The 26,881-nt window shown below is 41.5% G+C and overlaps 2 protein-coding genes across 5 annotated transcripts; both read right to left on the bottom strand.

Annotated features, from left to right (window-relative positions):
* Positions 1–739: 739 nt before the first annotated feature.
* On the bottom strand, positions 740–8,065 carry LOC124065647 (monocarboxylate transporter 9-like). 4 transcript variants are annotated; one of them, XM_046401214.1, is made up of 6 exons: positions 7,874–8,065; positions 6,322–6,576; positions 4,531–4,674; positions 3,386–3,481; positions 1,687–2,562; positions 740–1,383 (listed from the first exon to the last, which is right to left on the bottom strand). In XM_046401214.1, the coding sequence occupies exons 2-6, from the start codon at positions 6,518–6,520 to the stop codon at positions 1,202–1,204; spliced, it is 1,497 nt and encodes a 498-aa protein (XP_046257170.1). In that variant the 5' UTR covers positions 6,521–6,576; positions 7,874–8,065; the 3' UTR covers positions 740–1,201. The 4 variants fall into 4 exon arrangements, with proteins under 4 accessions (XP_046257170.1, XP_046257169.1, XP_046257168.1 ...); XM_046401213.1 differs by lacking the exon at positions 7,874–8,065 and adding an exon at positions 7,415–7,733; XM_046401212.1 differs by lacking the exon at positions 7,874–8,065 and adding an exon at positions 6,720–6,832.
* A 3,563-nt stretch (positions 8,066–11,628) lies between these two features.
* Positions 11,629–25,749, bottom strand: LOC124066091 (coiled-coil domain-containing protein 6-like). Its single transcript, XM_046402190.1, has 9 exons — positions 25,373–25,749; positions 24,074–24,223; positions 21,948–22,076; positions 20,100–20,203; positions 19,517–19,677; positions 17,889–18,045; positions 16,691–16,791; positions 15,552–15,673; positions 11,629–12,902 (listed from the first exon to the last, which is right to left on the bottom strand). The coding sequence occupies exons 1-9, from the start codon at positions 25,625–25,627 to the stop codon at positions 12,705–12,707; spliced, it is 1,377 nt and encodes a 458-aa protein (XP_046258146.1). The 5' UTR covers positions 25,628–25,749; the 3' UTR covers positions 11,629–12,704.
* Between the last annotated feature and the right edge of the window lie 1,132 nt (positions 25,750–26,881).

Genomic DNA, 26,881 nt, shown 5'->3' on the forward strand with positions numbered 1-26,881 from the left:
TTATGATCACGATAATAAACTTCCAGCTTAAACAAAAACAGGGTTTTTTACAGCTCCATGGCCGGTTTTGTGCATGTAAAAGTCACTAGCACAGAGGACTTTACAAACTAATGCTAATATAAAATTTTATCAAACAATGTACACACAAGTATGCCAACGTGTGTGCAGACGTGCACACGTTACAAACACATACACACATACACAACATGATAGAAAAGTATCAGTCTGGTCAAAATGAATGGCAGCAGATGTCATTACGATCATGCCACAAAGTGAAAGAACATGCTGTTACAGTTGGAGTAACTTACATTAGGATCTCATTTGTGTTTTTACATGTTTTCAATCATCATAACTTATTCAAGTCTCTGTGCGATCCAAAAAACAGGAGGTATGTGGAACTCAAACCGTTAAAAAAAAAACCTATAAATTCAGTTGATGCACTTGAAGACAAAGACTACAAAGCTTTCGTATTGTTCCAACAGACATTATGTGTTGACAGGCATTAACTATAGTTGATACTTTGGTTAGATACATAGTGGTGTAATTAAGACACATCTAAAAAAAAAACCTAAATACAAAATAAAAATGTGTTGCTAAAACTACGATTATCAAAAGACGGCTCCCTCCTTCACTCCAATCCCTGTATTCTCTGTTCCACTGAGATTAATGGACCATTTTGTTTGTTTGTTTGTTTGTTTTGTGCATTTATAAGGTGGTTTCAAATGTTTTGTTTTTTTTAATTGAGTTAAATTAACACCCAACATTTTTTCTTCCAAGTGTTATGACCAGCACCATGTCTTCTTTCAGAGCAACAGTGAAGTGGAAAGTGTTAACAGAATAAACACATGTAGAATTGGGGAGTTGAGCGGTAGTGTTCAGTTGACCTCATAAAATGAGGGAATAATAATAATAATAATAAAAAAATCAGCAGAGGCATCAGAGTCAAACTTTAAAAAGATCTGCAGTATATGGTTTGAACCTGAGAAATCCAGGCAAAGGACAGAGGAAAGGCCTGCATTTCAAAACCTCTGGCAAGTATTTTGGTATATTAGAACCAGGCAACAGAAATAAAGGGGAAAACCCCTCCTTAGTCAAAGAAAGAAAATTCCTCCTAGAGGCTTTCAGGTTTACAGTAATTTTTCAGTGGAGGGTTGCTGGGTAATAGGGATAAGATTTGAGTCCCGATAAAAGGCGCTCATATTCAGGCTACTGAGGCAACTTTGTCACAGTTGCTGGTGTAATGGACGTCTGGTCTGTTCTCCGAGTGCTTCCTGTTCCAGCAGGGAAGGGTGAGCAGAAACAAAATGAACGCTCCCAGCACAACGCAGCTCCCACTGAAGTAGAATGCAAAGTCATACGACTGCGTCCAGTCAAAGAACCACCCTGGAAAGTTATGAGGAAAAACAGACATTGTGAACACAGTCAGCAGGGATTCTTGGCAGATACAGCAGTCAGCTAAACAATGACAAGTTGTCTCCTCACTGAAGTCGACATGCCCCCTGCCTTGCTCTGTTTGCATGCATGATTCAATATTTTGAAATGTCTCTGAAAACATGGCGTTACCAAAGGGTTGATTTCTGCACAATATAAAAATATCTATATATCTCTTTCTGTGTCTCTTCTACCTAACCCATAACTGCCAGTGTAGCAATCCTTACAAATTCAAACAAAGACAAGCATTCTTACCTACAACAGGGGGTCCAAGCATGATCCCAAATCCCCCAAAGAACATGAGGATGCCATGGGCCTGTGTCAGTCTTTCCAGGCCAACAATCTGAGTGGTAATATAAGAGGTGAGAGACCAGTTTCCAGAGAAGAAACCCAGGACTACAGACAGGATCTGCAGTCCCACATAACTCTTAGTGATAGGAATAAGCAGCAGCGACACTCCTCCTGCAAACATGGTGAAGGCATACAGATAGATGCCGTTGATCCACCTGATGTCCACCAGGATACCCAGCACTAGTTTACCCACGCAAGTGGCAATGGCCCCTATTGATACCAGAGGAATGAGACTAACTTCGTCAATGAGTCCTTGACTCTGCGCCACATCTTCTATGAAGAGCACAGGAGGGAAGGCCCCCAAGCTGAAGAGGAAGACAGCAATACAGAAGGCCACCATGGCTTGGTCCTGCAGGATCTCATGCATGGAGTGCACATACTTTGAGTAGTTCTGCTGCTTCTTCTTGATGGTTTTCATGATGGCTAACCCAGACAGAAAGCTGGTTTTCTTTTTCTCTGTCTGAATGGCGTCCTTGGCATCGACTGTGATGAGCAATTCTTTCACCATCATAACTTTGTCTGGTGTGGCTGCGGTGGAACCTGTTGTGACCTTCATGTCTTCCAACGGGGGCTTCTCAAAAAGCTGCTCCTCCGTGTTGCGTTCCAGGGCGGCCTTCTGCTTGAGGTAGTACCCTGGCATGTTCAGGGGCCTCATGAAGCCAGCGCAGGCCATGAGATTTAGTGCAAGACCTCCGATGATTAGCAGGCAGCCATCCAGGCCGTACAGCACAATCAGCTCGTTCTGAGCGGTGGCGTAGATGAATGCTCCAACACTCGTACCTGGGTGAGCAGGGGAAGACAAACATTCAGTGTCTGTTTAAGAAAGTGACAGATCAATTAATACACATTAAAAGCCACTGTGTGTAGAATTCTATGTGAGTGCAGACCCTTTTAAATGTAGTTTTATTTATAGAAAAAGGAGGCAATTTTGCTGAAAACTGGTGCAGTCCATGTGTTGGTTTTTGCTTATTCATCTCTGTGTTCTTCATGCAGTCATACTTGTCTTTTTGATGCTGCCACTAGATGGAGCCAGTCCAAAATTTTCAAATTCCATACTCACATTAGATTGGAAGAATATCATAACAAAAGAATGAAAATCAACATTTTATGGTCCTCTCCAGTTTAAAGTTTAAAAGCTGCTTCACCTCTGACAACAGCAGGTCAGAAGTGGGACCTTTTGCATCTGTAACCTCACCCAGCAGTGATGTCATGGTGTACCAACACAGCGAGGTTAAAATAATGTTAAATGACTCTTTAATATATACGCAGTGAGACAGCTCAATAGTTCTAAATGAATAATGGACTGACTTAAACTTTTAAAATAAAGACAAGGTGTGAATAATAACCCTCATTAAAGACAATTTTGCCTGATATGGATTCAAAGTGTAATGTCAACCTTCCTGAACCATTACCATCAAAGTTTGATTCTGAGCCAACCTAGTCTCTGGCCAGCAGTCCATGTTCCTATAAAAGACCACTCTGCCTTTGCTACACCGCAGATGTTTACCTCAGCATCCCATGGCTCCCAGCAGCTCATACATGAAAGAAGTGAGCATGGAGTACTGGTGTGCACCCAGTGAGCCCAGAGGGTGGGCAGCAGTACCTGTGGTGACAATGCCGAGGGCCAGGCCGCGTCTCTTGTCAAAATACTGACAGGTGATCGTCAACGTGGCTGCGTAGACCAGACCGCAACCCAAGCCTATAGTGGGTGAGAGGACAAAGGAGGAAGGATTTCCATTAGCTCAGGTGAAAGAGGGAAAAGTTTTCCACTTCTAAAAATACACAAGAATGGGAACTCATTTGCACAGTTCATATCAGGAAAATATCTTACGTTTAATTTAGGTTTTTTCAAAATTCTATAAATTTGTAGGCATATATTAGTCTATAACTCATACAATACTACAGAACAGCATTGTGCTGTGTGTATTGCAGTAGGTGAACTCAAAAAATCATTACCAAGATGTATTCACAATGTACATAAATCCATAAAGGCACTGTGCACAAGGTTTCTTGTGCAATCCAATTAGGAAAACATAAAAGAAGCATAGCATAGCAGTAAACAGGCTGCACGTGCATATACAGCCACAGCCATCTTCTAAGGGCATCTCTAAAAATAAATGGCTGTCTTCAAATATGCATGGCCTCTCTTTTCCGCCAGTCAGCACTGCCTCTGCAACCATTTACCAGGATTAAGCGTGTCTGGGCTGTCTGTTAAAGTGTGCTAACAGGTGCTGTTGGGCCCACACGGGCACACTGGTGAGGACGCCGAGGCACGAAAGGGTCACATGGGAATCGTGCTTTGCCATAATTTTTTTTTCCTGTCAACAATAAATACAAACTCAATATCTTTAAGGTCAAACCAATACTGCTCTCTGTGGCATAGATATTTATCAACGGCTAATTTGATGTTCCCTATCGCAACAGTTGGACTTCACACATGGCACTGCTTGTTTCAAATAATTGGACAATGTGTTACGAAATTCTCTTATGTTAGACGGATAAGAGGCTTAGTTAACTCCCATGACCACAGCAACATCAAACACATTTTTCTCATACAGACCATGACACTGTCACATCACATTAGATTCAAAATGCCAAGACCCAAGCCCCTACTTTACTATCTGTGTGACAGTCACTTGAATGAAGCATCTGGGCTGTTTGCTATATTATCTTTAGAGGCTTGTGCCTTTTAGGGTACCCACCCACCCCACCCCACCCCGCCCAGGGTCACATCAAGAATTTCCTTACCGACCACAATCCCATAAGAAAAGATGAGGAACTGGACATTAGGAGCAAAGGCACTGAGCATCAGGCCGCCCGCCACCATTACGCCGCTGAAGATGGTCACAGGGCGAGCCCCAAAGTTGTCCACACAGGCACTGCAGACAGGACCTGAGGGAAAAGAGGTCGACAGAGGGACAAGGACAGCGAAAAGAGAGTGAAGAGTTGGAAGAGGTTAGCGACTAAGAGCGAACAAAGGATAATGATGACATCACGTAGCTTAATTTGTCGTATTCTGGATGACAAATAGGGTTAAATAGGGTTTCCGAGAAAATCGAATCCCATCACACAAAGCCCTTCTGAGTCTGACCAGGACTCGGCCACATCACATTAGGTTCAAACTGGCAAGTTGTCAGGTGTGGTCAAAGAGAAGAGAAGATAATCTTAAGAGGCCCAGTGTTAACATGAACCCACAGGTTCATAGCTTAACTCCTCAGCATCCTTTAATTTAACCTTTCATTTGCTTCAAGTTTGGAAATATCAACTCATTCTGCACCGTCTTATGGTGAGATATATGTATTTATCAACCCTCTCACCCTTTTCACAAGAGCTACGTGATATATGAAGTATACTGTGTGTAATACTGAAACACGAGAATGTCTTTGTCACTTCTCGTGAATACTCCCACATCCTGAGGTTGTTTGACTCATTCATTGAGCAACATATACTGTTGCTTTCCCCTCTGAGCAGGGGGAGGATCATGCAGGACCAGCAGCGACTGCAGTGCTGCAGCTGTCAGGCAGCTGGGCGATATGTTCAGGACCTGACTAGGCTCCCACCCTATGAGAAAGACGACATTAAGAAGCCAGACCAGGGAGCGAGCTTTGCCTCAGGCGGAAATATCAACCAAGACTGCTATCTGTCACTGATTCTGTTTCCTTCCTACACAGTAATGGAGTATACCGTTATTGTAATCTCCTGGCTTAACTGATAGAGTTTAGTTTGGTTCTCTTCTCCAAACTGACACACTTTTATACTCTTCCCCCTTTTTTATGTTTGGGTTCAAGTATCTGTATGGATATAACCTAGTTCAACCAAGACAATATTTAAGTGCCTGTATTTCCATCCTTTTCTCTCCTCTCCATCTGTCTTTTATTCCCTCCCTTTGTGGTTAAATTACAGGCCAAGTGATCCTCCTATATTCATAGCTTGGATGACTTGCACTTGTTTTGCTCTCCTCGAAAATCAATAACAGCAGCTCCACTGAGGGAACCACAGAGGGCTCATCTTTGTATTTTCTCCCCACCCTGCTGAAACATTAAAGTAAACAGAACTCTTTAACACCTGTAGTCATAGTAAATATATTCACTGGTGATAGTTTGTCATTGGCCAGACTTTGAACAAGCTATGTTATTGTGTCTGCTGCGTTATCAGTGTTATCATGTGGAATGATAACTGAGAAGGAAAAGGTATGCAGACGGGTGTAAAGGTGAGTATGTAGTGCTAAAGCACAAAGCAGGTGTGGAATCCCTCCCTCGATTAAACTTATCGGTGGACTTAGTGCCCATAATCATACTGTATGAACTGCCAAAACATCAATTTACTGCTCAGCACAAATTATCAGATGTTAAAACACTAATCTTGAGAAAACATGCTCAAAAATTACACACATCTTTCTCCGTTCGCATCCATTTAACTTCACAGCAGCATCAGGAGCGTCCCTGATCCATCTCACCAATCTAATTAAACTTCAGTTTTAGTTTGGGTCTTTAATCCTAACATAGGACTAATGTTGAGGATTATTTCATTGCAACTCACTTGCTATTAGTCCCACTCCAGCCACAAGGGAGCCCACCCAGGCTGTCAAGCCTTTGCCCTCCTGGAAAACATGCAGCCACTCGGGGTACAGGACTCCCACTGACTGGGGTGATCCATAGGCCAGGAGCTGGGCCATAAAGGAGGCCCCAACAATCGCCCATCCCCAGCCTCCGTCCAGGACTTCAGTAGATGGAGCCATGGTGCTGATCTTAGAGCTGCCCTCGGGGATCTGCTACAGCTTTGGCAGAGGTGTTCCTGGACAGGACATAACAAACGAAACACTTCAGTCAGGGTTTTACTGTAAAATCATTTGAAAGATGACAAGTGGAGCACAAGTTATTGCCCAAGACAATATTTTTAAGTCTGACCTGCAACAGCTTCCAAACACACACACTTACACAAAGCCTTGATGTAGTGAAGGCTGCTGTAGCACCTGGCCTGAACAAACAGGTGAGTCACCTGTATGATGACTGACCGACTGATGACTGACTGACTGACTGCAACTTACACAAAGGCAACTGCTCCTTTTGTTACCATTATCCTTTCCATAGCCACACCTTGAAGGAGGAGAATCTGCACTACTTTGCAACCGTCTTGAACCCCCCTCCACCTCCACCACCACACACACACACACACACCTTTAACCTTTCTCTTCCACAATTCAGCTCTTATCCTTAATACACAAATGGCAGACCTAAGTTTTCCAGAGCTCTATCATTAATAATTTAGCACAGATGAACTTTATACATCACTGCAGCAGCATTAATCCCTCCCGTCACATTTTGCTTACAATGACGCTTCTTAGTGAGGGGGGGGGAAGTTGTTGCAAAGCTCATCAGATATCCCTGCTTACAAAGCAGGCTTATGACATGTTGACAGTAAATAGGTTACTTTGTAGTTTAAATATAAGACATTAATATCTCGAAGAAAATCACTGTATTGGCTAATGATTGGCTGAGATGACATCTTCTCTACATGCGTCAACGACAACAACAAACACCGTATTTTCTCATCGCATCCTATCTTCTTACAGATGCTTGTTGTTTTTGTTAAAAAAAAAAAAAAAAAAAAAACACACACACGCAACACTCACCTCAGCATCTACAAAAACAGCAGCAGGACCCTGCAGAGCTGCGCGTTCTGCAGGAACTTTCCATATAGGATGGTTTCCCCGTTAAAAAAACACTGCAGATAACATAAACGAGGAAAAACTCGTCCACGCACGCTGGTCTGTCTGATCTGCTATCTATGGTTTTTGCGTGTTAAGAGAACACCCTGCGTCGACAATGCGCATTGTGCATCCGTTTCATACTGCTTTGTAACCGACAACAAAACCGGTTCAAGGCTGTTCTTGCTGGTCCAGCAACCACAGCGGCAGATCTGAGCGCAGCTACAGGAGGAAAGGCGCTGCTTCCTCTTGCGCGCCCGGAGCGCACAGCAGACTGATGAGAAGTCTGCGGACTTCTTACATTCGAGCCTTCATCTGAAATGCCAAGTGAAGCTCGACGGGAAGCGTGCACGCACACACATGCATAAATATAAAATCCATTACCTGATAGGTTTCCGGGTTGTTTTTATTATAAAGAACCTCATCGGTCAATTAAAAGAGTGAAAGCGGCAGTTAAAAATACATATACAGACGTAAAGAAAACGGAACACCCTGCTAATCTAAATGTCTTCTGTCTGGTCACGCTGAAAGTTGAAGGTACATGTGCTAACGATTTGTGGTGGGTGTATGGAGTACTTCTCTCCAGGAACAAACTGTGGATATTGCCACCAGTCCAGTCTGAACCGGTTGATGGATGGTAATAACACGACCACGTTGCACCAGCAGGGCGCACGGCCTGGTGAGCGTCGAATAACGCATCGCGTTACAGCCACAAAATCACATCAAATCCTTATCGGCCATCATTGGAAAACAACAGGAGTTTGATGATGGCGAACATAAAAGTCACAGACGAATATGCAGCAACATGCATTCAGTCTGCAATGCGGCTGCGACAGGTTAAAAATAGCAGCGGTTTGTGATATACACTTAACGCATGAATACTCTAGGAATATCTGAGTGTCCTGTAAAGAGGAAGCCTGCATTAACACAGAGTCGTTAAGTAAAACAGATGTAACCAAGGAAACACAGCTTTTTATTCATTGTTTTCATCTTTGTTGTTTGTTTGTTTGTTTGTTTTGGCTCCAACTTGCAAACAGCCCTCTTTTTACCCAGAAGAACACGCAAGGGCTTGACACACTTTTGAATTACATTTAAAAGGGCAAAGACACAGTTTCAGCCGTAGTCCTTTTGTGTTTCTGCTTGATAATTGAATGCGTTCATATGGTGGTGTGAGAGCAGACAGAAGATCCAGTCATATAACCTCAGGTCAGTGCCAAGTCAGCAGAAAAAATGCTGAGGGGGGAGGACAAAAGGAAGGAAAACAAGAGCTCCAAGAAGATTAAAGGCCGTGGAACAGAGTAAGAATGGGGCATGGAGAGAGCAGACAATTGGTCTGACAGGTTTTCACATTGAATGCACCTAAATTTCTTCAGCAACTTGGATGCTTTTTTTTCCCCCCCGTAGCTGAAGTCTGCTGCCAGGAAGGGAGAACAGATTTAGGCTTCATAATCCCCTTTTGCCTGAAAAAAAAATATAAAAAAGAAGCGAAAAAAGAACAGGGCAGGCACAGTTAATTGTACTCTACACTGACATAACAATGACACGTTGCTCCAGACCGGTTTAAACCAGATGTAGTGCAAGTTGGCTAGAGTCTGTAGGAATCCAAAGGGGAGTGGATTGGACAGAGCTCCTCTGATACACAACAGCGTTTTATATATATGACTGATCCTGACTAGCTGGCCAGCTTACATGAACTTTTCAGCACATTTACTGACACATTTCCCACTTCTGCATTTAGACCACTAATACTGGGTTAGAAATTTTAAGCTAAGTTTAAAGTTTAAGGTTAAGGTTGAAGCTTTGCATGGTTTCGTGGTTATGTGATCTGTTTTATACCTGATCGTTGTACAACATCAAAGCTGAATTTAACACGTGAATACTGAGATGACCGAGAGTACATGAGGGCACTTGCTTGAGAAAAACACTGGACATGTGCCATCTTTGCTTTTTTGATCCTGACATTGCAATATCAGGTGGTTTCAGTGCATGGAGGTGGAGACACTGTTGACCTAAATAATTATTGGCCTATATCTAAGCTGTTTAAAATCCAAGGCTTTTGGTGTCAAGCCTTCAAATGTTGATGGTGTCCCACAAAGACCTATTTTGGGGCTCCTTAGATTTACTCTACGTAGTATATAATATTTTCTCACCAACCCTGTGATTTATTTGTTTTCAAAGCCTTTGGAGAAACTTCTGCACCTCCCACTCAACTATCTGCAGTTGATAAGGCCTCAAAAATCTTGATAACCATTGAGACTGGAGATGGCTTCTTGTTAATCTAACCAAGTAAGGCCAATTTGTCCTGGAAAAAGGTTTTGGTTTTTCTTTATGTGCGATGTATTTCAAAACATATTGTGAATATAATTCAATGGGCAAATATGAAAATTCACATTCATTTACTTCTGCTCTAGCTGTGAAGCTAGCACTTATCCACAATCCATTAGTAAACACAAACGCACAGCACACAGATGTCCCAGCAGTTTTGATGCAAGCTGACATTTTACAGTATCTTTTCTTTTACTCTTCTTTTACACTTTTGTGATACCCGAGTAGCAGCAGCCTGCTGCTCTGTTCCGTAAGAGGCTTGGCAGGTGCGAACATACGGAGCCACCCTGCAGTTTGGATAAATGTCTCTTGGTTAGGCCAAAGCTGCAGAGGTCAAAGGCCACTTTAGCACCCAGCGTGGCCACCCTGAGCCCCCGGCCCAGATTCCTGCTTGGATTAGTTCAGGTTGCTGGTTTCAGCATCAAGGGAGAACACTGTGACATGTTAGAAAAACACAGGATACAGTTAGTTGGATTAGAACTCTCAGCAAGTCTGTGAACAAAGATATACTCATGCCACTATTGCGATGGGGTGTATGTTTCGGTTCTGGTCAGTTTGAACCAGCCGTGTGTGTGAATGGACTACACCTACCTGTGGCGACCAAAGGGAAGCATCATGTGTTACACAGATTGTCATCCTTGCTCAGTTCTCCTCCCATAATGGATTACTGTACCCACTTTACAATCGTTTACAGTGCTAAATGATCCTAGAATGACTGATTTATGGAAACCACACCTCCGCTCTTCGACCAGTCAGAACCGGATAAAACCAATACACAGCACGCTAGAAAATGAAAGTTAGATACTGGCACAGAATCAAGAGTTAGTGGGACTGTGCTTTGATAACAGACAAGGATAAGCAATTCTATAGTTCAGTATTTACATTCAACATGGTTGCCACATTCAGCATCTCATTTTGAAGGTGAGGCATGTGAAATGTGTTTAGTTTTGAAAGTACTTGGTCATAAGCAAAAGTACTGGACAAAGAGAAATTCTAACCTGATGATGGCGCTGAAGATGAAAGGTCAGGGAACCAAAGTTACTACAATGCATCCTCTGGGGAGCATGGAGGTCTGTGCCATATTTCTCTGCAATCCATTCATCAGTTGGCAAGATATTTTGATTACAAAAAACAATATGCAACACGTTTGTGCTAAAAAAAAAAAAAAAAGCCAGGGGATCAGCAGTCAGTAAGCAGCATCACCTGTGATCCAGCAATAATGAGAAAGTTTTTTCCTTTAATCAAACTTAAGTTTTACCTTCTGGCAGCTGCAGAATAAAAATCGGGCTCATTCAAATTATCCTAAAAGGACCTTGAAAATCTTGAACAAACTACACAGCAATCCATTATTGCAGGCAGTCTGACATTACAAGGTCATGAACCATGATAGGAAGACTGAAACAGCAAGTCTTACCTGTGCTGAAGCGTAGAGAAGCCCGAGACATCATTTTTTGTTTTGGTTTTTTTTTCTCCCACTGGAAGCTGAACTCTTCAGTTGCATCTGTGCACGTGTGACACATCACTAAATGGACTAAACAGGGAATTCTCCTTTATAAAAATATCAACATGTTTGCCTTCCCAGACAGGGTGTGAGCTCTACTGGTGTGTGTTTATTTAAAGGCACAAACATTTTCCATCAACCACTGTAGGCGTTTGGTAGGAACTCATGATTTCCAAGAGGCAACATTCCAGTGAAGCTAAAGATACATAAAGACCAATTCAATTCTGAACCAGTGCGCCTGCAAGCTCTCAGAGTTCTTACATCATTATGAGAAACATGTGCCATCCATAAAACGGACAATTAAAAGCAGAAGTTGTCATCTCAAGAGCTTTAATCATACATAGAAATTTAGTTCAACAGTACCATTCATTTAGAATGTTTTTAGCAGTATGTATATTTAGTGTAAAGAGCATTATGTTTTTTTTTTTTCCTTTTTTCTGATGAGGAATATCCACAAGGATGATAGAAGCTTTCAGAAATACACCAGAGAGAGAGAGAGAGAAGAGCAGAGAAGAGACTGAGTACATGACTAAGTTGTAACACCTCAGACTACATTTTTAAACACCTTAAAAGGCGACATTTATCTGTGGTTTATGTACCAGTGTCCATCCTCCGTGATTTTTTTTTTTTCCTTTTCATTTTAACTGCAGAGCCTTCAATGCTTTCAGAAACTACAATAACTGTGGCGCAAGCTCGGTTTGATCAATGCCCTGTAATGGATAAACTCCTAGAACTTTTTTTTATGACACCACCTGTTGACCTAATCAAATCTTGGGGTGTTGAGCTTGGCATCAGGGTGAATTGTTGACACTGCTTCAGAGACAAAGGAGGTGCGGGGAGCACAGTTGGAGGACATTACTGCAATCGAGTGTCATATTATAGGCATAAAAAGAACTGACCACATCCATCTATAAAGTCATCCATTTCTATAGCCTTACATCCATCCATTGATCCAAACATCCAACCTATCAGAAAACACCACCATGAAACATACTCTATGTGCTGTTTGTGCTATCTTAGAAGCGCCACAACAACAATTCCAACCAGCTTAAGTCCCAAGCAAAGAAAAAAAAAAAAAAACATAACATGTACAAGACAAAAGGTGGAACAGATAATTGGCCTACAAATCCCAGAAGCGATTATTTTTCAGTCCATCCATTCCTTTTAAGAGTAGTAAAGTAACGCCACGTGTGGATTTGGCAGGCGGCTAGCTTCACTGAGGGTAAGCCACCGGTTTCTTTCTTTCCCCTCAATAACCTTTGAAGCTGCTTCTTTTGTGAAGTTGGTAAAGAGTAAGAAACTTCCAGAGCTGGTAATGACGGAAGCTGCTGTTGCGGTAGCATCGTGGCATTCAGTGGGCGCACTCACGCGCAGAGACTGTGTGTTGCGTTAAGGCTGGGAGGGAGGCTGCTGTGCTGCTGCGTGCTGCGACATAGCTGCCGGGGAGGACATGGACTGGACCATGGGCTGAGCTGGTGGGGGTAGCGGAGGTTGAGCCTGCTGGGCCCCTGAGTGCGTGTTGGGTGAGGGTGGGGGCGTTGGACGTTTGAATTTGTCGGGACTGGTGCTTCTTCTTGGGGAGGGCCTCTGTTTGAGAGAGAAATAGATAAATATCTCTCATTTTCCAGAACACAATTATTTTGCACTTTGTCTATTAAGAGAAAGTCAACCAACACATGTTCTCATGTAAGCATACTTTACATTTTTTCAAGTCATATTTTAAGGAGATACAACTAGACAGTACATTTGAAAACTACAACATACAAAGCTGAGGTAACTGTAGCAGTATTTTTTTTTGTTCTTGTTTGTTTCTAGTGTTACAAACCACTAAAGGAAAATAAGACTGAGTGGTGAGTTTGCTTGTCTCAGTCATGTTTCCCACAATGAGCCATCTGCATGACCTGAGAACTACAATTCCAGTCAGAGCAATGGAAAAAAAAGAACTGACGGGGGTTTTAGAGAAAAATTAATCTGACTCTGATCTCCCCGAGAGAGAGAGAGAGAGAGAGGGAGAGAGTTATTCCCTGTTTTAAGTCCTGGGTGGGCTGAGTGGTGATGGGAGAAATATGAGAAATACCAGATTCTGAGAAAACAAGAGAGGCCAAGTTATACAATAGCAGGTGACAGAGGGAGGAAAAATTAGTGAATTAATTAGTTCAGCTGCCTGTAATTATCAATAGGAATAGGTTTTTAAATTGAACTTTATAGATGCTGCTGTTGCCAGGATATTTGGTTTCAAGTTTCTAAACTAGGAACCTTATACCTCATCTCAAATACACACCAACAACGTAACTGATGCAGTTCCCAAATGGTCATATAACTTGACATCAAAACAAGTAAATATAGTGGACACCTCTTTCATTATCAGATATCAGAACGGAGGACGGTTGCCTCCAAGTCCATTAATGCCTGATTAGTGACATTATCCTGCTCGTACCTGGATTACTTACCAACTGAGACTATGAATTTATATTTCCATGTGTTTTTCAATAGTTGTAACTCAGTTTTCCTGATAAAACACGAGGGATTAACCAATACCTGTAACAGTCATTACCATCCAACGAGGTTGCTATGCAATGGCAATACTGTTCACTACTCTAGTAAACAGGAGGGTTGGGTTCAGTTGACAAATAGTAAATATAATTTTATGGTATGCTTAACAACAAGACTATCTCGCTATCTAGCTACGTAGGCTGAAGTAGCAAGTTGAATAGCAAATGGGACGTGAGATGATATGCGACAGCCTACCCAGTAAGTTCACAGAGGCAATGTGGTGTATGACTTTCTCCATCCTGTGGTGAGGATGAGACACTAAAGAACAACATTCAGTGCTGATATTCAGATTTTTTTATTTTTATTTTAAGTGAATTATTTCTAATGTCAAGGTGTCATTTAGAAAGGTGAACAAAAAGTTTCACTGGAACTACATAGTAGGTGTCCATGATCAGGAATTAAATGACACCCTGCAACCAATCATAACTGGGTGTGTAACCAGAGTAACCAGTGGTCTGAAAAACAAATAAAGTCTGAGGCCCAGCTCCTGGTGCCTGCTTTATAATATGCATGCCAGTTAAGCATAATGAACATTTCTACCACTTTAGTTCAATAAATTCAATAAAATAATGCTAACCATGCTATTTTTAACACTTCATTGTTCTCTAATCACTTAAATTATGATCATCCTATTTCAGTCACTGCAGGTGTATGTGTGTCAATGTCTCACTCAGCTATAGCTGGTATTTGACAGTCTGTACAACTGACTGCTATGACTTAATCTGATACACTGTTGATATCAGCTGAAGGTGATTAGAAGAAAGACCTTCATGGAGCATGACTGGACAAATGTCTGAATATGAAGCTAATAAAAAAAAAACATATGTGACGCAAATAAGGTGTGTTGACTCAGTTATCTTTTTTTATTGAACAGATGACTCAAGATCCGAATGGACCTTGAGACATTTATAGAGCTGTTCTATGTTCTCAAATTATCAAAGTAAGAGTGGGATATTATCATAGAACAGCATCTGTGTCCAGATCAAACCAGTTTTCTATGGCAGGTTTAAAGTTTACAAATGTTCACACCTCTAACAGATGAACAGTGTAGGACTCATATCCCCTTTTTATTGTTTGCTGACATATATAAAAGGGTCACTGTATCATGTAAAATTTTATATGACGGAGTACAGAAACACAACTGTCTCAATACTGACTGACAACAAAATGGGTCTTATGGGTCTGCAAATTCAACAAAAGGAAAGGCAAAACACATGCTCCGAGGCAATGTTCTCATTTATTGCTAAACATTAAATTCGTGTTTGAGGTCTTTTGCCAAACAATATTATCAAAAGTGGAAAATCTCCATCTGAATAAATAGGGAGCTAAGGTCATACTTACACATGCAAAAATTCTCTCTCATTAACGTGATGTCGTGATGAAAAGGTTTTTATTATTAAATCTCTAAAAATTTCTATTACTTGAAAAGCATTTTGCATCACACCACCGGTAAAAAAAGGGTGCAATTCTGCAAGCACTTTTACAGTATAATTTTTTTTCTCTCAATTTGTCAGTCATACTTTCCTATTTAAAGTGAGGCAATTACGATTTAGATTGGATCCTCTTTCAGTAAAGTAGCTGAGTCCTGGTTTGCAAAGAGATGACTTCCACAGCGCCAAATAAACATGTCTACAGTTTGTCAGATGTGTCAAATTTAAGAAGATGTGGATGGATGTTACTCACCGCTACGGCGTGGGACGAGCTTCCGTGGACGTGCAGGGCGGGGGTGTTGTAGTGGGAGATGGCAGCTCTGGACAGTGTTGCTGGAGGGGTGAAGCCAACTGTGTGGCTGCCATATGAGAGACCTGTGACAGAGACAGGGTGACAGACATGCAGAGAAGTGCGCTCAGATGGTATGTTCTTTTTGTTCAAAGTCACTATTATTTCACAACAAATCCAACTCTGGTTGTTGAGACTCAAATGACACCTATTACTGTACTTAACACCAGTTCCAGGATTATTTATACTTAGAACGACAGGCGAACACATTTTGTACCTGGCTGACAAAAGACAATAAGAAACAGCAGTGCTTTGGTATCTAAGGGCAAAATTATGATATATTTCAGCTGTAATCTAATATCACGCCAAATCATACCGAAAGTGACTATTTTCTTCTTGCCTTTGGAATATGGACTCCAGGCACAGCATAGATGAGAGTATTGCAAAGTAGATTTGGATTTGGGTTTATGAGAATTCCTTTTAATGGAACAGATGTACACATTTTTTATGTGCTTCGTGCTCATTAACCTCCCTCATTTATTTTTCCAAGTTTTGTTACTTTCTCTCAAATGTTTTTGTTCCACGTACCAAACAACTCATTACTCATTAACTGTAGTGACTAAACACCACAAGCACAACTGCTCCCTGTGAACCATTTTCACGCTTAAAATAATAATAATAAAAAAAATTAATAATGAACTATAATGCACCATCTCATAAAAGCTAATCGGAAAAATTGTTAGGTAACAATTTGTTATGCAAGCATGAGGACTTTTTATGATCCCCCAGATCAAAATCACAAAGTGAGAGCAAACACTTTATGTTTGACTGCCATCTACACTGGAGAGCCATTTCTGATTTCACTGACCTTAAAATGACTTGAATGTCAATGAATGTTAGTTCAGATTTGACAAAAGGTATAATGGATTTTAATTGTAAGCTTTGTTACAACGATACAACTTGTCTGGCAACGATTCATATGAACTGATATCAAGTGTGTTTTTATAAATGTGTCAATCAGTATTTGATGTAGGTATATTTGATGTAATATACCTGGCTGAACACTATAATACCTGGACAGAGGCCACCTTACATGTACTTACCAGGTGATATGGGTCGGCTGGAGCTGGGTGAGGGGGTATAGGGGATGGGGCTGGAGACAGTTCTTGCTCGCAAGCCCTGTGCAGACATCTCATTGAAGTACCTGAGACGACGAAATGACCATTTCAGGAAAATTTAGAACACTTCTAGTCCAAGATAATGCAATCAATCCATACTTTCAAGGAGTTAGATGGGCAAAAAGATGATAACCCCTTAGGATACAACACAAAAACCTCTCAAAAACCTTCTCTCATGGTCCCAGAGGAGAAGAGGAGTCTCATGTATGCAAATACGTGTTTACATACTGTATATTTGTCGCCTTTCTTAACTATTCAAACTTTTTGGTCAAGGATCTTACTGGTAATTTTGCTTATTTTGTGCCCTCTTGTCATTGCTGAGGGCAACAACATGTAGACAGTTGCAAGCTGGTTTTAAGTCTTAAGGAAAAAAGCACGCAAATCAAGCAAGTAGGAATATTTTTACACATTGTACTACACAGTATCGAAGCTACAAATTCCTAAAAGTACACTGATAGGCAGGAGCTCAATTGCAGTGTTGTTCCTGTCCTACTGTTGCCTTAGGAGGACTCATAGTCATGTCTTGGTTTCAGAAGAAATTGGCAGAACCATCTGGGTACACACCCATCTGGGTGCCTGAGCTATTAAGGCAATGGCTGGCAGTAGTAAAAAGGATAACATGTAAGAGTTCAAATATGATGTTTGTTCAGAGGGTCAATCTTTGACTTAAATGGTCTTCCAAATTTGGCTCCTTTTCAGTTGCACAGGGAAAACACAGATCTGGTAAAATCAAACATAAGTATTGCTAATTATTTTGATATTTTCTTGCAAACCAAAAAGAAAATCAAAAGAAAGCCAGTACGACACCAACAAAGACTGGTGATCGGAAGAACAACTGTTGCGCACTGAGGTGACACCCGTCTGTTGTGTTTTGCATCCCTCTCTTTTGTTCCTTCATCCTTTCATTCTTCCCTCACTCACTCAGAAATGTCAGCAGTATGACTGGCCAAATGGAGCCAAATGCCTCTCCAATCACTCTGCGACCCAAGCCGCTCCATTTAACAAAATCAAGTATCTCCTGCCCACTTCACTTGATTTGCTGAAACAGGTGATTTTGAGCCCCCTGTGTTAAACTACTGTGACCTTTTTAAGCATCTGTCCTATTGTGTGTGCCATCCTCTACCTCTCATCATCCATTTCCAGACTGGATTCACTCTCTGACAGTTGTCTGCACAGGGCCTCCCGGCGCTCCATTTCTCTCTGCAGCTTTCTCTGCAGCCGGATGTTCTCCTCCCTCATGTGTCGCTCCTCCTCTATGTACTGGGCACGCTTCTCTGTGTCTGGGAGGGGATGCACACAACAAATGACATCAGTTCAGACATTGCCAAGCTCACATCCTGGCCATCAGATATGAACATGAACACCAATGGCATTAACGCATGGGCGGCGCAATGTTTTCTTTTTTAAATTCTGTTTCAATAAACAAAGTTGGTCAATGCCCATCTCTACAAACACAACACACTGTAAGGCAAGCAACGCCCCAATATTTTTTTCAATAGAAATACTGTCTTGCTGCTTGATTGGTGCTTCTCATGTTATAAAGGTTGGCCTGACAGCTCCCTCTACTGGCAGATACAGGGCACATGCAGCATAAACAAGACTGGTCTCCATCAATTCATTAAATTCTTTAATCAAGCTTAAACACTTCTGACTGTCTGAAAAACAAAAAATCGTTACTAAACTCGACAAAATTGTGCTTACTGCTGTGCTGTGAGACTCTTGTTATTTTGTCCGTGCCCTGTGTGCTTTAATTGCACCCATAAAACACTAAAAGTGGCTTTCAATGTGCCTGCAAACACAGTGGCTAATGCAGTGGATAAATATGGCTTCCCTCTTGTAGTTTATTATTTCATCCCTGAACACAGCTTCAACATTAATACCAGCTATATTTCTATTCTGTAACTACATATATATTTTGTCTGTTTTAAACAGGTATGAAAATCAAAGTTAATTCTCAAAGTCTTATATGTTGGAGCATTCTTGAATGCAACAACATGATAACATTTCACAACCGCCCTCAAAAACATCCTTGAACCCATCAAGGGCATTTCTAAAAATGGTACCTGCTTGCAACTGCATTTCCAGAAAGTATTAATGTATGTAATGTGTAGTACATAACAGGACTGCATGAGGTCTTTAAAAAAAAACCCAAAAATTACAGATAGTGTCCCTCTGTATGGTATTTGGTGCCACAGGTAGGACGAAATGCACATAATTGATTTCCAGGTTCCAATGTTGTACAGATGGACTGGAAGTCTAGCTTACTGCTATTAATATTCCATCCACATTTTGCAATATCAAAAGACGGACATTTATCCAAAACACAAGAACTAGTAAACAAACAAAATAAGACGCTCATGTGTAATGGACACACCTTTCAAAAGGAAGAAAGGTGAGGGGATGATTTTAAGAGTTTTGAGTTAAATGAGTTTAAGACCAACATTGACTTGGAGGCTCACTGCTGACTACTGGGCAGTCCTACTTCTTTACATACACTGAAGTATCCTCAGGTGTAATTTGACAAGTGGATGGTTAACAAGGATGCAAACTGTGTTAGACAATGTCAGAAGATATCCTGTTCTTTCTGGTCTGTGGAAGATAACCCATGTCTGGGTGAGGGGTGAGTTCACTCTTCGTAGCAGACCAACGAACCAGTTTTACCGATCACCTCCCTAATGAACACTTGAGGACCCCCGCCCCTTCAGAGCCCACACTCCCCTGGATCATGTGACAACCTGAGAGGCCACTTACGCTGCAGCTCAGTGGTGCGCAGGCTTTTCTTGAGCCTCTCAACCTCATTCTTCAGGAAGCGGATATGCCGCATCATGTTCTCTGGTGAGTCTATCTCCATGGAAACATCTCTAGGAGAGGGGGGAGCTGAAACAGGCTGGTCCAGCTTCTCCTGGAGGATTCTAGTTAGAAAACAAATAACGCATAGTGTTAATAGTATTTATCAACAGAAATAACAGCCAAAAAGCCTACTGACTGACAATGTAAACAATTTATTTAATTCTCAAAAATAAAAAACTTTTTCAACATTTCCTCTTTTGCTGATAACTCTGGCTCTGAACTGGAAGATAACAAACTGACCAGGCAGGGCTTGAGATGGGAATTTGTCATAATTTCAAAAAAATAATTTCAACAGTAACATCAACACCAGGAGCCTGTAAAATGATTTGTTCCTTTTGTTAAGAGATGTTTGCTTTCGGCTGTGTTCAACGATGGATATCGGCAAAAAATAAGCCTTGCATCCAGGCACACAAGGAGCTGATTCTTTAATGTCCAACATTTTTAGATACTGCAATAGTTAACACATATTATGATGATTGCACACCTTTTCTCAGCCTCCAGTTTGTCCATGCGTTTCCACAGTCTGTTGACCAGGGCTTCTTGTTCCTGCTCTAATGTGTTCTCAAGGTCTATCTTCTCCCGCCTCAACTGCAGAATAAAAGAAGAGCAGAGTGTGACGTACAGAAATACAAAGTCCTTGACGCTGAAAAACATTCATGGTACTGCACACCCAAGGTCTCCATCCAGATAAACTTTTCTTTCATAGAGATACGGCGCCCGTGCTTGCTTGTGAGAGCCACAGTGACAAACTATGCAGGGTGGTCTACAGATACGAGACTTTACCACCAAATGATATGAAATGACTCTAAAGCTAAAATAAGTTATATTTTTTTTGCAGAGAAATTACGTCGCATTTTTTTGTGAAAACATTTGATCACACCCCAAAGTAATGCAAGATGCATAACAAGAAACACTCTGATGTATAAGCCAGATTTCAACTTACTTTTTCCTTCCCAGTGTGGTTTGTATTTACACTGCAGTCTACAGACTTGTGAAGATTGGGCAAGGTTGGTTGCTGATTTATGAAAAGGCTGATGATGCCATAAAAACTTGCCGCTGTATGCTTCTGTGCACCACTTGAGTTGCATTTCACATTCATGTCTGTCCAGAATCATTTAATATATACAGGGAAGACTTTAGGTGTTAAATGTAGTTCTTGGTTAACGGAAGTTATCACTATACTGATATGCATGAGTCCAAGGACTGATTTCCTATGAAACATGTCGTCTTTGTTCAGAGACCATTTTTACAGAGGACTGATGCTCAATATCAGCTTGTAATTGAATACTGCTGGTTGTACGTTTGAGAGAAAAAGAAACACAGAGATCCCTTGTATGGGTTCATATACTTAGTCAATAAACCAGATTCTGATAAAACAAGAAGAAGTTACAGATTCCGATACGTGAATGCCTGACACACATCTTCAATCCCGCAGCACAGAAGATCCACACAACCAGCAGTTTCAAGGTAGACATTAGTGTCACCAATTCAGTATCCAACCAAATCCCACCTTCTGTTCCTGATGTATGATGTTAAATAACACCACACAAAAAGTGCTTTTGCAGAACATTACATGTCACAGTGAAGTCAACCTTTGACCTTTTGGATATGAAATGTCATTACTGTATCATTTTTAGACATTTGAATATGTTGCATGAATCCTTGAGTTATGGCCAAAAACATATTATATGAGGTCACAGTGACCTTTGACCACCAAATAAATCAGATTATGCTCGAGTCCAAATGGATGTTTGTGCCAAATTTGAAGAAATTACTCCAAGGGGTTCCTGAGATATCGTGTTAACCGGAATGTGACAGATGGATGGGGATGGATGGATAGACGGGCAACCTGTAACATAATATCTCCAGCTACCACCGGCACGGAGACATAAAAATGGTTGCTGAAATAAAATGCTGCGAGTACTTGACTAATGATAAATGCAAGCATGGCAGCAAGCCCTGAAGTTCTGGCACTGTTGGAAAGGAGGGTAAAATAATTTAGATCCTGGTGCCTGCAGCGGAAACACACCAAGGTCCTCCAAAGGTTCCTAGTCACTGGGGAAAATCCCTGGGGTGAAAATGTAGCTATGCATTCATAAAAGAGCAGCGACAAAAAAAATGTATGTACGTTCATGTCATAAGAAAAATCTTTGGAGTGGTTCAGAACAAACAGGAGGGACCTAAACACTGACCAAAATCTCTTTTCCAGCTAACATTCAGGAGGAAGAATTAAGGATGGTGAAATTCTGGCTGATAACACTATTAACTATTCAGGGATATGTCACTGTACACTGGGTACTGAAGTCTTCTTGCTCCAAGATGATAAGCATACCTGTTCAAGGGTTAGTTGCTTTGAGATGGTTTCATTCTCCATCTTCTTGATCTTTTTCATGAGTTTGTTAACCTGGAACTCCTGCTCCTGCTCCAAGTGCTGCTCCAACTCTGCCTTCTCATGCTGGAGCTATGACGGAAAAGGGGTGGGTAGTTCGTGGACAGAGAAAAAGAAGAGGAGGTGGATGAAATGAGAGAAGAAGAGGAGACTCATGGTGAGTCACATGAAAACTATTTGATGACCACAGTGAACAAACATACTGGTGTCAGATCATTTAGGCTACACGCAAAGAGTACAGGAAAACAGGAAACTAATGTTAGAATTCTACTGAACTCATGTAACAACTTTCCAGAAGAACAAACAGTGTAAAATAATTATTTGGCAACCAAAGAAACCACCTTTGGCAGCTCACCAATGAAAAGAAAGGGTGCGGTTCAGCGCTGATTCAAAATGGGACACTTGTGTGATGAATTATATAAGTCATTACTCATTATGTGGAAACGGATGCAAATTCATTCATAGGAAAAGGCAGAAAAATAACCATTTCCATTATCCTACCAACAAACCACTGGAACAACTGAAAACAATAAATGTGCTCCAGATTCTGCATTATACAGTGCTGAGTGGCCTGTGGTATCCTGGCTGACAGAAAGCAGCACCAAGTTTTGCCACACCCAGTCCATTTGTCTAACACTAACAATTTTATGAATTGCTTTGATAATGCACCTCCCTTTGGCAGGGCTGTCACTAACAATTATTTTCATTGCAGATTAAATGATTAATAGACTAACAATGGCAGCTCTACCCACCCAAGCTTATAAAACTACCAGCTATTGTAAAACAGGCCTCCACCTCACAGCACTGTCTGTTCAACAGCAACTAAGCCCGAGTCTGTGTGAAAGTATATCAGTTCACTTTAAGCCTATGGATACCTTGCAGAGACATTTTATCCCACTTGGATTCTTCTGTCCTTCAAGCAGAGGCTGTCTGTAAACAAAATTAGTACAGTGGCAATGTGCTAACGCATGTGCACACTTTACACACTGGTAACTTAAAGTTTGTGCCTTAATTATCTCACATAGTAAAAATAACTATTGGGCCAAAATAGCTTGAAATGTTTTGTCAGTTTCCTCTCTAAAAAAAATTAACCTATTTTGGCACATTAGAAGACATCAGAAAGGGGGACAGAAATTACACAGTACATCAAATTGACAATGTATGGGTTGCACAGTGTGCTGCAAGAGAGGCACTGATTCCTATACCTGCTGAAGCACTTGAAACATTTAGTTTCTCAGGTTTAGATGCCTTAAGTAAAAATCATCAACAGTAACGGAGAGGAAATGGCAGGTCAGACAAAACTGTTTACAAAAATGCTTGTGCAAAGGAGCTTTACACATCGAGGAAAATAAATGATCACATTTACTCATTTCTCCCTCTATAATCACAAGAGTACAACACATGCCCAAGTATACACACACATTATGAGCCATTTGTCAGCACTGAGTCTATGGGCGGAGGCGGACACAGGTCTGTTTTTTGTTAACTGAGAAGGCAAGATAACAAAAGCCCAAACAAGTCCATCTGTGTGACCTTAAGCAGGGTCTGTTGAGGCATGTACATGTGTCCCTTCCAGTTTCCCACTTCTTCACACATCAACAAACCATTAGTCAGCCTACAGCTAGCCACTGAAAGTGTGAGAGCATGCATGTGTACTCTGCAGTTGGGAAAATAAAATGTGGAAAACAGACTGGACCAAATAACCGACAGACGGGAGGAGAGTAATTTGAGAGTCATTTAGAGTAGCTAGCAGCCACAGTGAAGTCATCTTGAGCCGTTCCAGGCTTCAGGCAAGTAGCAATACAGTTGACGATAATGCACTAGCTGCTGCGCACTCATACATGGCTTGTGTGTATAGACACATACTTGACAATACTGCAGGCAAAAAATTTGCATAACCAACCATTAAGATAACATCTCTGTACCACAGTCACATTCGTTAGCAATAGGTCATCAAAAAGGGTCAAAGTTCAAACTGATGTTAGGCTATTCTTCATTGCACCTAGTATAAACAGCTCCAACTTGTGACTTTAAAATGGCCATTTTCTTATATAGCTCTCATCACCTACTTGCATGAGTTTCCTTGACAGTTCATTAGTGAGAAACTCCTCCTCCTTTTCATAGTTGACGGCCAAGGTCTCCTTTTCCTTCTGGAGGGCCTGGATCTTCTTGAACAAGGTGTTGCTGATAAATTCTTCCTCCTGCTCTGCTCTTGCTTGCTGCAGGGCAAAAACAAATGGGAGACAGAAACAGGGGCAAACATCAGTTAAGGAGACTCTGGGATTTGGCACATCAAAGTTTTGTACACATTTACCCTGATTAAATTGTAACGACCCACAGTGCATAGGCATACTGCAAAACACACAATCCAGTCTACCAGCCAAAAAGGAAGCCGAATTCTCCCTAACGACTCAAGAGATATTGCAATGACGGATGACTTACAGAGAGAGGAAGAGTGAAAGCGGGGGCACTGAGGAAATGTGTTGGGACAACTACCAGCGCTAGCGTTACAGTGTGACGATACGTCTGTCCTTGTTAGCACCAGTCTCAAATTCTCCATCCTCATTCCTCGCTGACCTAAAAGCTAAACTCTGTTTTGCAAGCTGTGAGGATTTGTCAGTTGTTCAAGAACAATGTCAGGGATAATAAGAACCAAACCGCTAGCGTTAGTTAAGCCTCGCACATTTACGGAGGGTGGAGAGGGTGCACTGTGGCTGACTTGCCAATATATGAGCCTGACGTTGAGCTAGCTCGCTAAGTTTGGCCTACATACTTCCCATCTATCCAACAGATCGGTTCCACATTTTAATGAAGCTGGATCTCATTAACTGAGCATCAAGACATATGACATCGGTCCATGCCAACGTTGCTGCTGGGCTACTTATTTTCCACTGAGTTACCGTATCTTTGTTGGACATAACGTGGTGACAGTGTCTAACAGTGAGTAATCAGCTGACCAAACAGCTAACAGCAGTCCGGTAACTTACATCATTAAGTCCCCACCTAATTTTTACGCCCTTTAACTTGACGTTAGCCGTTTAGCTAACGTTAGCCAAGTTTAGCATCGCAGAGCAAAACAAAGCAAACTAGCTGGCTATTGCTGCTCAGCCTCCTAGTAAACGTTAACCCGCTGGCTAAATGAGCAACATACCCAAATAGCTAATGTTAGTGGGGCTAGCAAAACACCAGAGGGTTGTGTTTAAAAAATATAACATTTCATGTAAATCAATAACGTCAAATATGTTAAAATTGACTATTTGAGACTAATCAAAGAACACTTTACACCGCTAACCTGCTGACAAATGCAATAGAAGAAGTGGCGTGGGTATAGCATCTAGCTAGGTGGCTAGCTAGCTAACGTTACTCACAATGGTGACGCTAGCTTTGCGGAGGTCCCGATTCTCCTCCTGCAGGGCTTTGCACTTGAGTTTGAACGTCTCAAGCTCAATTTTAAGAACTTTATTCTCCTGCTGTAACGAGGCCAGGCGGTTCGTCAGCTCCTCCAGACGAAACTGTGAAATGACTATGCTCGGTTTCCCCGAATTTGAAGCGGAGGACGACATCGGGGTGGCCGAGCTGCTCCCCGCTCCGTCGGTGTCGCTCTCGCTTGCGCTGTCCGCCATGGCTGTGCGACAGTGTGGAGTAGGGAAGACGACGGCAGCTGCAGCGTTTGAGAAGCGCAGACAGCAGAATGGTACACCGTGTGACCTTGCTCACGCTCGTCTGCATAGCACCACCAAAAGGATGTCTCCAGTACCGCACAATGCAACCATTTGACACATCTTTATCAAGTCCATATGGATTTCCAGTCTAGCAAAGTGAGCAACCACAGACCCCCAAAATAAGAGCCTGAAAGTATATACGGTATCGTTATCTGTCTGTTTTCTTAGAAGGGCGCCTAGATAATCTTAAAACTATATTTGTTATTAGGTAAAAGTAGTACCACAGTGAGGGGGTCAGTTGAGGGGGGGGAACAGATCATGTTTGCCCTCAAGAGGGATAATCTTGCCTTGACTCTATGACCATATGGGGATGATGTGGGAAGATTAGCTGTATATAATAAAACATCAGTAAATGGCAGAGCATCTCTCCAATGTGTTCCACCTCTAGGGAAAACCACAAACAATTGGACCATACCCTGAATATTAATATTTTATTAGTAGCTATAGCTTTACAGTAGCAACACATTAGTCTCATCACCACTTACATCAATCATCCACTTTATGTTGTCTATGTAATGTTATTAGGCAATACTTCATTTTAAAATGAAACAAATCGGTACAATAATCAATCCATCCGGTAATCATAACTTGAGGGACTCTAGTGTAAATAGTCTTTTCCTTTTCTGTACTGTGTACAGATGCAGGTACTCGTTTCCTGTGTATTTATTCTTTTTGAATGCACATCCTTCCCTTATCCTTGCATGCTTTGCACCCTCTATATCCTGTTTGCTGCTGTAACACTGCAATTTCCCAGTTATGGGACTAATAAAGGATTGTCTTATCTTAAATAATTTTTCCATTTTATCTTTTTCATCATGCTATGGCTGTGGTTCAGCAGGTAGAGCAGGTTGTCCACTAATCAGGGTTGGCAGTTAAATCTCCATCTCCTTCTGCACAAGTGTTAAATTATCCTCAGGAAAGACACTGAGCACCAAATTTCTAACTGAGCGTGTGTCAGTGAGAGGCAAATTGCACAGTGCTTAAGTTAAAAGTGCTAAACAAAGGCAGTCCATTAACTACTTATTCAGCAGAAACCAACAATATCCTCATGGGGAGCTGGGACTGTTGTTGCCTGGCCCCAGAAGGCAGTCCAGATATATAAACAAGCATCCCTGGAGAATTTTGTTCAAGGGCACTTTGATAGGGAAGAAGCAC

Source organism: Scatophagus argus, chromosome 10 (genome assembly GCF_020382885.2).
Source record: "Scatophagus argus isolate fScaArg1 chromosome 10, fScaArg1.pri, whole genome shotgun sequence".
NCBI lineage: Eukaryota > Metazoa > Chordata > Actinopteri > Scatophagidae > Scatophagus > Scatophagus argus.